General features: G+C 43.9%; 1 protein-coding gene across 1 annotated transcript in view; it reads right to left on the reverse strand.

Annotated features, from left to right (window-relative positions):
• Nucleotides 1-12,460: 12,460 nt before the first annotated feature.
• The window catches only part of LOC120844655 (chymotrypsin-like protease CTRL-1), a 56,079-nt gene continuing 54,002 nt past the window's right edge, over nt 12,461-14,537 (reverse strand). Inside the window, exon 6 of the mRNA XM_040216531.1 lies at nt 12,461-12,706. Coding sequence (XP_040072465.1) covers nt 12,461-12,706 — 246 coding nt within the window. The remainder of the gene's footprint in view (nt 12,707-14,537) is intronic.

Genomic DNA, 14,537 nt, shown 5'->3' on the forward strand with positions numbered 1-14,537 from the left:
TTATTCCTTTTATTCGTTGACAGAGCTATAAAAGCACAACTGGACATCTCCGCGCCTAGCTGCCATGTTTTCAGACATATAGGCGATTACCCAATCATTCATCCTGCTCGAACTTCTGCAGATAGCATTACAGCTGTTTTTTCCGCTTGTTCTTCAGGCCTTACATTCACGAAGAAAGAACCATCGAATGAAGGTCTTCAGTACCTAGATTTGCGGCTTCATGTCAGTGCCACTGGACTCTGCTGGGCCTTTCAACAAAGGTGTGCCAAACCTGTCCTACCGTTTTCCAGCGCCCATTCGAAGTCGGTAAAACACGGTATCATGAAATCGTTGTTTTCTTCATCCTTCACGAAGTCTTGCTGTCATCTTTCAGAAGATAGCTTCAAACTGTAGCACATAAGGCTCGTCAGGGCAAGGTTTCCCGTCGACCTTCTCCGATCTGTAATGAAAAGAATGATTCGTGGGCCTGATCGCCAGTCACCAGCCACAAAAACGAATGCCCGATTCGCCGTCATTCCTTACGTACACAGTTCAGCCCACCGGATAAAATCCATTGCCTCAAAGTTCGACACGAATATTGTCTTCTCGTGCCACATGCGTCTTAAACAGCTCTATCAACAAGTGAACAACAACCGGATTCGGATTGGCTGCACTGTCAAACACGAAAAGAAATTCATTCCATGCAAAGAGAAGAACGTTTACTGCATCCCCTTGAGTTGCGGCCATCAATACATAGGACAGACTGGCAGATGCACCAATCACAGACTCCGCGAACATCACAACGAAGTTTCTAAGGCCTCTTCAGATTCTTATCATCCCATTGTCACACATACCCGTTCGTGTTTGCGTTGTCATCCCCTCTTTGATGGCACAAAAATCCTGGGGGGCATGACAGCAGATTCGGCAGGGAAATCATAGAATCATTCGCCATTACAACAGCAAAAAACAACGTGTCAAACCCTTCCGTCCTGCTAACGAAAACTGAGGTTGAATTTTTAAAATCCGAGGTAACCCTACCACCCTGACTTGCACTTCACTTTCCTTCTCTCCCCCTTCTCTCCCCTACTCCTGCTGGGTATAGTCGGCTGCTCGCTGTTGAAAGTTTACTCGTCTGTTGCTAGTTGAAAGATTTGGTTGTGTTGTCCCCGTTTTAATTGATTTATTCTTTCTTCATCCACGACTTAAACCAACACGCTCTTCTCCCAAGAATACATTGTGCCATCGCCTCATGTAATATTTTCTAAAAGTTGAAATTTCCAGCCTATTTTTATACAATATAAACAAGCATTCAGGTCCTAACATTCAAACAACCTTTCGGTCAAGAAAAATGCGGTAGAGCGTGAAACATTCACGGTGAAAAGAAAAGTGTGGTACAACTGGAAACGTACTCAATCATAAGAAAGGGTTGTACTTGCTTATGATAATTTCAAAAATTAAAAATAATCCTAGTGATATTTTTATGGAAAATAAATCACTACTAGAGACAATGTCTTTGCATCCACCAGTACACATTTAATCAGACAGTCGGGAAGGGAACTACAAAGTGCATGCTAATTAATAATCAGGTATGCAGATTGAAATGAATTGAAAATATATCAGACTAGATTTAGGTATTGAAATAAGTAAAAAATAAATATTTGTAGTGGTAGCTAAATTTAAATCCACCTCTACAAATGTATCCAGGCTGTCCGACCTACCAACTAAAGTCCTCCAACTTCCCCTTGTGAACCTAGAAGGAATATTAAAAAGCTAAGCAAAAACATATTCTGCACTTTTTCTAAGTGCAAACATGACGTATTTGTGCTAAGCCGAGGGATATTTTCAGTAAACATCAGACGCCAACCCATTTCACTCTGCTTGATTGAATTAAGACAATATATATTATTGCACCTTCTTAAGATATCTTCGGAATATTTACAACGGCGTTGCTTTGCCTCAATACCACAACCGTACTTCGGGTGCTCTTCGCCCTGATTATTGCCATACAATCTATCCAGAGTATTTGCTTCGCTGCAAATTGCTTTATAGGTTTCGATTTTGTAACCTAAAGTGTTCGTGGGACTCTCAGCCATTACCTTACGCTCAAAAGAGGCGTTCATTACAGCCTCTTTTCGAGAGCTCGACGGCAGCTTCCCTCGCGACTGGCTCGTAGGGGTGAAAGATACCTCTCTGGCACGAGTGCTGAGATATGACAAAGAGACAGCAGCAGCATTCAGGTATTTCAGAAGCGGATTCTCAGGGAAGCACCTGCAGAAGGACAAAAGGAAAACACTGTACTAGGACACCCTAGACATGTTATTCCCACCTCTACTTTACCGCTCATGTGTGGGAGACGCAGCCATTTCGACGGACGTGTTTCACCGGGTCCGCAAATACCCCGTGAAAATCGCAATGAAAAATGTCTTTGTGCGTTTTCATTTTGGTCGTTGCCCGTAAGGACCTGGTTGGTGAAAAATGGTAGTTTGAGCCATGGTCAACGAACTGTCCTCTCTGTCCTTTCCCCGAAACTTTGGATCATGATTCCTTATACTACACGAACGCGGAGTTGTTTTGGGCTGAGCTGAGAGCGGAACTGTGCATTGAATTACATCTGCGTTGGGAGCAGGCGAAGTTTCTAGAGTTAGAGAAGTATCCTTCGGTCACGGCGTGGGAGATTATTACTTTTTTAGGACTATGGACTCTTTGGCGGTCATGGACGGACCTCCTGGACATGGTAGAGGGCGACAAATTAGCCTGATGTCATTTTGTGGAGGGTTTTGAATTTGTGACTTTACTGACAAAGGAGGCAGCAGAGCAGGGACTGAAATGCTGGGAAGGGCTGTCCACACGACTGCAGAGACGAAGCGGAAACAGCTAATGACACATGTTTACGGCTACTCAATTTGCGAAGGCACTGAAGAGGACACAGCCGGGTGTGCTAGCGCGCATTAAAGATCGATCTTTCGAACTTTAAGTAATTTTCTAATGTGGTATAGACCTTCCTTCTGTGATGCTACTATGTAAACGTTTGTAAATCAATGTTCTTGTTAAAAAAAATTAGCGTTGCTTAGTAAATCAGTAAAAGTAGCTTAGTAAAAGTAGAACGTGGCCTTGAACGGCACGTGAGACGTCTGAGCTATTAACTGTGGCCGTTGAGAAGGTGGAAGAAGAAAAAATCAGCGAAGTGATTGCACACAGTTTTAGGGTCGGTGGAATATTTTACATCTATCTTCAGTGACGTCAGTGCCTGCCTATTGGACGTGTGCTTCTTAAAGGAGCACTGACACCCCAAAGGTCGCATTATTTTTTGTTGTCTAAAACGATGCAAGTTGTAGTCATACACACGCAAAAAACCGCATCGCAAAAAAAAAAAAAAAAAAAAAATTTCCCCCGCGCGCGCGTGCGCTTTTTTATTTTTGGCGTTTATATTTCCCGCGCTCACCTCCTTGCTTCTTTAGATCGGTGACGTCAAAAATCTGGAAATTTAGAAGCTTTGTAGGAGACATTTCTATAACATTTAATAACGGCAATCGTAAAACATGTTTTCTAACGGAATTGCAAACGCACTACGGCCCCTCTTTTGAATACCAAAAATCAGATTTCGGTGTGATGTCGCTTCCTGGATTTGTATCCTGCCTCGCAAAACTTGGCGGCGCTCGAGCAGAGGCTTATCGGCGAGTCGGGGAAGAAACCGGTTTTTTCCCGCGCCGGCGCCCTTCTATCCCGTCTGGTCACCTCCTCCTCGCTTCGGGTCGCGGTGGCAACGGAGGTCCCAAAGAAAGTCGAGTCGCAGGAGACCGCAACATTTGACTGACTGCACTGGCGCGGATCACGCGGGAACTTCAAATTCGGCATTTGGAGTTTTTTTTTTTTTTTTTTTTTTAATTCAAAAATACTGAATTTTCAAGTTTCAAATTTTGAGGATAATGTCCCGGCATCATTTTCAATCGTTTTGAATAATAAAAAAATTTATGATTTTGATATGTCAGTGCCCCTTTAACTAAACGCCAAAAATCATGGGGACGCTTAGAAATGTTGCCCTCAACGTGGTTTCGATAAGGTTTGTTTCCGAAGTTCTACAGAGTCTTAACAGTAGCTCTGCATATCTTGAACCTGGCATAAACTTCGTCGCTATTCGTAGGGCGGCCTGGACAATGTAAATGCAATTTCTTGCGCATGAAACGTTTCAGTTCGTGGGAAAACCAGGGGCCGGGGGGAGGAGGGGAGGTTATTTGTTGGGTCGATGAGCATCTTATATTAGCATAAAGCTTTGCATTTTGTTCAGAACTTCCTCCGTTAAAGCGGCGACGGCTTCGTAGACGGGATCTAAGCGAAACACGTCATCCCAAGCGCACGTAGCATAAAAACCGTAGGGGTCGAGATAAGAGCCATTGGCGTCATCGAACCTACATGTGTTTATCTTTTTGACAGGTACAACTTGCACTTCAAGATTAAGGGAAATGGGACATGCCACACATCAACTGGAACGACTGGGCTACTTACACCAGTAACATTATAAGTTTCAAGATTAGTGGAAAACGGCACCATGACAGAACAGCACACGACATAACAGCACGCGACAAAACAGCACGGTCAAAACAGCACGCGTCAAAACAGCACAGCGTCAAAACAGCACGGCGACAAAACAGCACGCGTCAAAATAGCACGCGACAAAACAGCACAGCGTCAAAACGGCACAGCGACAAAAGGGCACGTGCCAAAACAGCACGGCGTCAAAACAGCACAGCGTCAAAACAGCCCAGCAACAAGACAGCACAGCGTCAAAACATGACATTGACAATATAACTAGGGTTCGGCGTTTTCGGTTTGTATTATTTGAAAATCCGCGCACTTTTTTTCGGTTTTTATTCCAAGCAAAAATTTTCGATTTATTGCGGTGAACATTTGTAGACTCATAAACTTCTCAGTTATATTAGGTTTATTGACGAAAACCAGTATACTAACGAAAATGCAATAATTAAAAGCGTTTGTGTAAAATGTATATTGAGTACCACGTACTGGTCTTCTTATTTGTTGCCGTCTTTGGCAGCCGACGCGACCTGTTCTGTAAAATGCACTGGGGCATTATCGTATCTGACATTATCGTCGTGTGCTCGTATTTGTACACAGGACGAGCATGAGCTTCAGTACCACTTCGGTCGGAGAGGAAAATTTAAATATAGAGAAATTAGCAAGCATTGTACTCTGTGCGTTTTCCCCCATTTTCACGACTGCGAGAGGTGATAAATTCGCGCCGACGGCAGAAATGACAATAAAACACTCGTATTTATGCCCTCCTCTAATAGACGGAAGCTAAGGGTGTTAAACAATGTGCGGCATCTACGGACGCTCTTGATGTTCGATGTTTGATTTCACGATTAAACTCTCTTCTTTTAACAAAGACTTCGGCACAAATCTCTATCAGGTGAAAAACCCAGATTTCGTCCTGAGGACCCCTGCGCCCCCGAAGCTTATGTTGAAAGTTGAACCGATCTCGCAGACAGACTGAAAACTGCGAAAGGTAGTTGTCATATGGTCAGTAATGAGTAGGGTTCCGTATTTTCGGAGTTTAGTTTTCGTCAAGTTCGGAGGGTGTTTTTCAGAGTTTATTTTTCGCCAAAAATTCGGAGTTTATCGGAGTTTATTTTTTTTTTTATTCCGAATTCTCCAAAATTTGGAGCTCAAATTCACAGTGTCTCTTATTAAAAATAAACAAATAATATCTAAATGTAAGCGTATGCTGGACAAAAAAAAAACGCGATTGTATCAAATAATATTTTCTTCAGTTGGATTTGGCGTTGGTGCCATTACTACTGGCAATACTAATTTGTCCTAGAACAAAAGTGGCACACAAGTGTTATTTCGATAAACGCCGATACCTTAAAATCAATAACCTACTGGAGGTAGTCGCTGGGAAGCCTGTATTTATTCCATGCTATTCCACCAATCTACTGCGCGGCCGCAAGAGATAGAGTGGAAAAGAATGTAATAGAGAGCTTCAACTGTCCTCTTTTTCACTTTATGTAATTTCTATGGTCCATAGCTTTTGCGGTTACAAAAACACAACCTCTCCTTCCCCTCAGGCACAAATAGTATGACCCGAACCTGAAACATAAACAGTAGCTTTTGTCTTGACCCGATAGCACATTGACCTGTTGTCGTGACCGAAATTTGAAAGATATGTGTGGTGGCATTTTCCCAGGACATTTACTCTACGCGCTGATTAAACCATTAATTGTAAAATATATTTGTGTATGTGGGAGGGGGTGGGGAATTGGCATATCGAAATTCAGAGTTTATCAGATAAATCCGAATAGACGAAACTTTTATCGGCGGGTGTTTTCGAATTTATCCGAAAACACGAAAACGTAGTTATGAGTGACATCCCCCCCCCCCCCCACACACACACAAACACACATACCACTCCAAACGCCCTGGAAAATTCTGAACTTTTTCAGTGAGGCCTGAATGTAGAAGAATGAGTTCGGCGTACTTTTACCGGTTATATTCGGTTCAACCCGAAAACGCTGAACCCTAAATATAGCGTTTGAAGTTAAAAAAAATGCACGTGCAATCTCGTCGCCGCCAGCGTACGTTTTTTTTTTTTTTTCTCCACTAGCTGTTAAATAATGCCATGCAATGTCCAACCCTTTTTCTTTACGTTCTGTTTTGTTTTCATAAAACGGTACCTATTACAGCCTTTTTAGATGAGTGCTGTTTTTTCGTTGTGCTGTTTTGACGCCGTGCTGTTTTGGCACGTGCTCTTCTGTCGCTGTGCCGTTTTGACGCCGTGCTGTTTTGTCGCGTGCTATTTTGACGCGTGCTGTTTTGTCGCCGTGCTGTTATGACGCTGTGCTGTTTTGACGCGTGCTGTTTTGACCGTGCTGTTTTGTCGCGTGCTGTTTTGTCGTGTGCTGTTCTGTCGCGTTCCCGTGGAAAACAAACGTCTAAATCATTACTCCAGTCATTTAGAGGAACCTCACCGCGATATAGGTTATTGTAATTGAAAAAAAAATTGATTGCTTTTTTGCCAGCTGGCGGCTAAGGAATCGCTACTCCACCAGTTACCAGCCACGTTGAAATCGCCGAGAAGACCGATATTAAAGTTAGTAGGGTCTAGTCTGTCCGACAAGGCATCAAACACTTGCCCGAAATCTTGAAAATTGAGAGACGGCGGTAAATAATAATTACCGATTAGAAATGTTTCAACCCTTCTGCTTTTACCTCAAGTCATACGCATTCTTTGTAACTTTCAAGATGCAAGCGTCGAAGTGCAGTAATATTTTTGCGTAGAGCTATCACTACACCCCACCATATATCTGAGCGGTAGCTTTATAGCTGCGGTTGCTACGAAAAGTGCAGTAGTTGTAAGAAAAGTATTCAGATCATGGGATATCTCACGTTAGCAAGGTTTTTGAAATGCAAAACACACCATGATCTGGAAGCAGAGCCCCTTCGAAAAATTTGCCGGCTTTTGTGCGGATATCTCTTACATTTTGATGGTAAACCGAGAACGTTTTGAGTGATTCACGTGGCCGCAATTTCGAGTTCGTCTGGTTTTAGTGTGCCCCAAATATAACGAAAAAGACAACCCTCAAACCGAACTAATGGGTCGTTAATAAAATCGAACTTGTTTGCACTGACTAAGACATGAAATGATGAATATGAAGAAAACTTGCTGTTGAGCCTTGCACAGACGAGCACATCGTCCATCGCCACGTCAGACACAAACTTCACGGCATCTTTTATGGATGTATCCGGGAGCAACTTTGGGACGAAGAGTGCTTTTCTGCGCAGGGCCCCGGGGAACGGTGGTCAGTCACGTTGACTTGCTGGCACCACTGCGAAATTCTAGCCTTTGTCGTTTACGAACTGTAGTCCAGCCATCTTCGGACGCAGTTCGAGCAACAGAACTCAGACTCGCGTTGTCCAAACTCAAGGGAGCTGCAGAAGCGGGCTCACCGGAAGCCGTTTGGGCCTCGTTGGCTGCCGTTGGGTTCTTGACGTTCGTCGGAAAAACCGGGGGTGCTTCCTCAACCGCTTTCTCCCCTACACTCTTCGTCGCGTTGACGTAACTTTGCCAGGTTCGTCGAATCGTGCTTAGAGTGTCAAGCACTTTCGTATGGGTCACTTGGATTCAGGTGACATGAAATATTTTTTCTCTGAATTTAGCGGGGAAATTTAATTTGTGGATTGGTTGTCACTTGACATTAAATTACTTCACGTTCCCCGAACTCTAATTTAGTCTATCAATTAAGCGAGACGAGCACGCTGGTCCTGTAGGCTTTTTCGTTTTTGTCCCTTCTCTTTTGTGCTATTTTAAATAGTGAATAATAGTTACAAGATCGATATAGCTGTGTGCTTAATATACTGTTATACTATACGAGCGTTGCGGTACACAGTGCTGCAGTAGACCTTAATTCAAAATTAATTTTGACTAACTCTAAAAAAAAATCTTTAAAGCGCACGTTAAATCCGTTTTTGTACCTAGGATGTCTTTCCAGGTGGAAAGTTCGTGCAAGAATAATTTTAACCTTTAAGTTAGCAATAATCTTGAAGTACATAATTAACTTTTTGATTTGTGTAAATAGGGTATCCCTTCCCGCAGAAAATGTCAAGGCGGACGCATTTTAGAGCGCAGCTCTTAGGGGCCCGTTCCCGGCTTGAGCGGCGTCGCCGTCGCCGTCGGCGTCGGCGTCGCCGTCGGCGTTGGCGTCGTTGTCGGCGTTGGCGTCGCCGTCGGCGTAACCAAGGTCATCCCAAGGTCACTTGACGTGGGGAGCCACGTGACCCCCGGGGTCACGTGACCCCCGATGACGTCATGAGTGACGTCACTGGTGACGTCACCGGCATCCGCATCGTCATCGTCATCATCACTGATGACGTCCTTAGTGACGTCACTGATGACGTCACCGGCATCCGCATCGTCATCGTCATCATCGCTGATGACGTCACCGGCATCCGCATCGTCATCGTCATCATCACTGATGACCTCACCGGCATCCGCATCGTCATTGTCATCATCACTGATGACGTCATCAGTGACGTCGCTGATGACGTCACCGGCATCCGCATCGTCATCGTCATAATCACTGATGACGTCACCGGCATCCGCATCGTCATCGTCATCATCACTGATGACCTCACCGGCATCCGCATCGTCATTGTCATCATCACTGATGACGTCATCAGTGACATCACTGATGACGTCACCGGCATCCGGATCGTCATCGTCATCATCACTGATGATGTCACCGGCATCCGCATCGTCATCGTCATCATCACTGATGACGTCACCGGCATCCGCATCGTCATTGTCATCATCACTGATGACGTCATCAGTGACGTCACTGATGACGTCATCGGTATCCGCAACGTCATCGTTTCTGATGACGTCATCAGCATCGTCATCGTCACGTGACCCCCCTAGGTCACGTGACCCCCACCCAAGGTCACTTGACCCCCCACCCCCCAGTACCCTTCCCTCCTCCTCCTCAAGAGCTGCGATCTAATTCGGCGTTACAGGGAGTTGTAAACGGCTTTCAATTTTTTAGAGCGCAGCTCTTAGGGGCCCGTTTCCGGCTTGAGCGGCGTCGGCGTCGGCGTCGGCGTCGGCGTAACCGCGCGGTGCATTGTGGGTAAATTTCCCCGCTAAATCTAGCGGAAAAACTTCCCCACTAAATCTATCGAAAAATATTCCCCGCTAGATCTAGCGGAAAAATTTCCCCGCTAGATTTAGCGGAAAAAATTCCCCGCTAAATCTAGCGGAAAAGTTTTACCGCTAAATCTAGCGGGAAATGGAAAATTTTCCCCGCTAGATTTAGCGGAAAAATTTCCCCTCCAAATCTAGTGGGAAAATTTTCCCCACTAGATTTAGCGGAAAAAACTTCTCCGCTAAATCTAGCGGAAAAACTTCCCCGCTAAATCTAGCGGAAAATTTTCCCCGCTAGATCCCCGCTAATTCTAGCGGAAAACTTTCCCCGCTAGATCCCCGCTAATTCTAGCGGAAAACTTTTCCCGCTAAATCTTGCGGAAAAATTTCCCGCTATATCTAGCGGAAAAATTTCCCCGCTAAATCTAGCGGAAAAATTTCCCCGCTAGATTTAGCGGAAAAAATTCCCAGCTAAATCTAGCGGAAAAATTTCCCCGCTAAATCTAGCGGGAAAAATTCTTCGGTAAACCTAGCGGAAAAGTTTCCCCGCTAAATCTAGCGGAAAAATTTCTCCGCTAAATCTAGCGGAAAACATTTCCCGCTAAATGTAGCGGAAACATTTTCCCGCTAAATCTAGCGGGAAAAATTCCCCGCTAGATATAGCAGAAAAAATTCCCCGCTAAATCCAGCGGGAAAATTTTTCTGGGGGGTCACGTGACCCCCCCCCCCCCGAGGTCACGCGACACCCCCCCCCCCCCCCCCCCCCCGCCCCGAGAACACGTGACCCTCAGTACCCTTTTCCCCTCCTCCTCAAGAGCTGCGCTCCAATTCGGTGTTACAGGGAGTTGTAAACGGCTTTCATTTTTTTTACTCTTTTATCTGTAGAATTCCCAGATTCCCAGATATGTCACCAAATTTTCTACTTAATCTCAATTATTCAGCGCACGCCCCTAACCGCCAACACATTCTCCGGTTTGACGGAGGTACTTGCGTATGATATTCCGTATGAAAACGGGGCGATGCTAATAACTGCTTCTCTCTAACACAGTCGGCGAACAAAATTAATTATACACCAAGACCTAACTCAAACCTGAAAGGGTTTTTGAATTTTTCTTCGCAGTTTTGTCTGCCTATAATTAGCCGAATTTATGGGAAAATTTGGAAAAGGATGCCCCTCAACGCAGGTTGGTTAGAAAATTTTACAACATGCAGTAAACTCTGAATACGGCCGGCTTGCTGCTTCCCATATAGGCATATACCTTAGTTAGTGTAATTTAAAAGGTGTAATTATATTTGTTTAGTGAATTACAAGGTTGTCGGTCACGATTATTCTTGCACTTTTTTTGCATAACTCCGAGCATAAAGCACGCGCAATGATTGAATTCATGTACATCTCAAATTTAAGAGCGCAGCTCTTAAGCGCCCGTTTGCGGCTTGAGCGGCGTCGGCGTAACCACGCGCAACCCTCGTAACCCTCGTGAGGCTTACGAGGGTTACTCTTACGAGGGTTACCCTCACGAGGGTCACAAGGGTTATGAGAGTTACCCTCACGAGGGTTATGAGAGTTACCCCCACGAAAGTCACGAGAGTTACCCTCACGAGGGTTACCAGAGTTACCCTCACAAGCGTTACTAGGGTTACACTTACGAGGGTTCCCCTCACGAGGGTCACGGGGGTTACTTTCAAGAGGGTCACGAGGGTTACCCTCACGAGGGTCACGATGGTTACCCTCACGAGGGTTACCCCCTGAGGTCACGTGAACCCTATGATGTCACGTGACCCCATCAGGTCACGTAAACCCTGAGGTCAAGTGACCTCAGTGAGTCACCTATCCCTCAGTACCCTTTCATCCTATCCCTCACTACCCTTCCACCCTCCTCCTCAGGGGCTGCGCTCTAATCCGGCGTTACAGGAGTTGTAAACGGCTTTCAGTTTTTTTATCTTATTATTATTTCCTTTTTATTTTATCTGTAAAGCTTAATTTGGGACATCGTATATACGCTGCCAAATTCATTGTGAGTAAATTGCTCTCTGTCAAAATCTGTTGATCGAGCAAATTTTCCTGTGAATGTATGCTGGAAATAAGTTTGCGCATCGACAAAGAGCTGCGCAGAAGAAAAGATAGTGAGGAGATTTATCCCAAAGTACACATACGTCTGCTTTTTCATATAAATCTCGTTATCCCATCACTTTCGTTTAAATATGAAAACTCAAAAATTTACATCGTAAGGAAGTGTGCCTATTAAGAAATTTTGGCGTTGAAAACACTGAGCAAGAAGTGGGAACGATTAATATGAATCTTAGCATCACAGCGCCCACTTGAATTTAATGTGAAAATTTATGTTTCAGCCTCGCCCTTTCCTGATCAGCACTCTCCCATGAAAAGAAGAGTTTGGATGAAATAATGATGTAGAGCTATTTAGATGCGCTAAGCATGTTCACAAGCCCTGGCAGAGTAAGAAATTAGGGCGTGGCTCAATGTCCACGCTTCTGATTTTGCAATTGCTCCTTCTGAGTTCTTATCGAATAATACTGCAACCGCATTGGTTGTGAATCGACATTCAGATGATCGGGGCGCGACACGTTCTGCGTTTCTTATATTTGAATATAAAGTGTAATAGCGGAATATAATTGCAATAGTGGTAAATGCAACTCCTCTGGCTTTAAATGCGTTGGCGCTTTGCGCCGTCAAGTATATCACACACAAGATCGCCAGTCACCGTCTATTTATAACACAAATTTGAAGCAGTCAAAGATTTTCCACGTGCGGAAGTGGATCAACACTAACACTTTTTATTCATTTCTTGAATTGTGTTCTACAGACTCGTTTTAAGACGCATACAATTGTTCTACATATTGTATATGATCCTCGTATGTGGCGCATACATGTTTTCCCCCTTCGGTGTTGTTACCAAGCTTCATGAAGGGCTTAATCAACGTTGAAACGTAGTATGACACATTGATATGCAGTCCTGGCCCCTTGGGATTATAGCAATCCTGATCTCCTCCAGAATGAATACCAAGAAGGAACCACGTTCCATTGTTTTCGTACACTAATGGTCCTCCGCTGTCTCCCTGGAAAGAGAACATATATATATTATAAGGAAAACTACCGAAGGTAATTAAATGGTGCTAAATTCGCGCCCTGCGACTACACTAGCCGCTGGAAAAATGCGCTTTGCCTAAGGTCCCGGAACAATTTTCTTTTTCAGCGGCCACCAGTCCTATAAATGGGGCGAGTTGGCGAAAATAAAGTTTGGGTGAAAATAAAGTTATCTTGAAATAAAACATTAAATTGTTTCATGGACTATGATGCAAGAGAGGTCATTGCGCGCCATTAACACATTCTATATGGTGAAGAAACCTCAACGTTGAAGGTGCGATGTAATACTGAGTAACCAGCTTTAAACTCAGGATATATTTTTAAATCATGAAATGCTTTTTAGCGGTAACCTGTAGTCTCAAAATGGGTGTCCGTCTGCCCGCCCGTTCGTCCGTGCATATCCTGCTAAATTTAGAGGGGAAACGCAATTGTTGTTTGGGGTGCGTGACATCATTTAGTGACACGTGACAACCTTTGCGCCAATTGAGTTCCTTCGCTAAATTTAGAGAAAAGCATTGCATATCACCTAATGCCAAGTTGATACACCCCTTCAGTTCCTTAGAAAAATTTAGAGGAAAATTGTTGCCACGTCACATATACAGTGATCCACGTTTCCCGTTAACTTTAGGGGGAAACATGTTGTCGCGTCATATGACGTCACAAGATCCATACATCAATTTAGCTTCCCCTCCTAATGTATGTGGGAATTTCATAAAAATGAAGATATTTCCCTCTTCAAAACGTCAGCTTAATGTCTTCTACATGATTTAAAAGGTCACACCTTCAATGCTGCACTTCACAAAAATCTTTTCGTAAAAGAATGATTAGGGGTTCTCTGGCTTCCCCGTAATTTGCAGCCTACAAAGGTATTTTAATCACCCCAAAAGGGTTCTCATAAAAAAAACAACCTATAAGGGGCTCTTCAAAAATGTTTTTTTGCGTGAGAAATATTTCTTCATCGTTCAATTGCCTTTCTTTTGCGCCAGGGGCCGATAGTGGTTAAAGCTAAAACGTTCTTCACGAGCTGAAAGAGTTCTTGGGTTCATGAATTCATTTTTTTATTTTCTTTATATTGCATACATTCGAGGACTTTAGAACCGCAGGTTGCTACCAATTTTCAATTAAATATTCTACGAAAGGTAAAAACAAGCTGGTGATTGATTTTATTTATCTTCCTCATTTAATAAACGTCTGCTAGGGTAAGATTTACAGTTATCTTTAGACTACCATTTTGCTTTAAATGTTATTAAAGAAACATTGATTTGTGAAATTAAAAATCAACATAGAAGTGCGAAGTTTTTGACTCCTCGCAGTGCTGAGAGACAACGGTGCCGAACATGCTGCGGTGCTTTGTGTTCGAGTCACAAAACGTTGGTGTTTTTATGAAATATTATTTCAGTCGCGAAAGTTAATCAAGAATATTATGTAGCTAACAGCAATACTGGATTTCTAGAATGGTAGCAAGCAGATGTGGAAATAGCTTTGTTTTAAGCTCAATCATTCATTTTTTTGCTCAAATCGATTAATTTGTCTATTTTACAGCGGAGCTGTTAAGGGCTAGTTTCCACAGGATCGCGTCCCCGGCAAAGACATGAAGACACTGAACTTAGGACACCTACCGCCATCTTTGAGCGACGGCGGCAAGCCACGCATCTGGTTGCCGCCGTCGCTCATAGATGGCGGCAGCCTTTCCACTCTGGCTTGCAGACTTGCGGTCGGCCATTACTTCCCATTGTACAGCTCCGCCGGTCTTTCTTCTTCACCAAAATCGAAAGGGTGACAGTTTTTTGTTTGTTTTTTACA

The sequence above is a fragment of the Ixodes scapularis genome, unplaced genomic scaffold, assembly GCF_016920785.2.
Source record: "Ixodes scapularis isolate PalLabHiFi unplaced genomic scaffold, ASM1692078v2 PGA_scaffold1__304_contigs__length_218370807, whole genome shotgun sequence".
In the NCBI taxonomy this organism is placed as follows: domain Eukaryota; kingdom Metazoa; phylum Arthropoda; class Arachnida; order Ixodida; family Ixodidae; genus Ixodes; species Ixodes scapularis.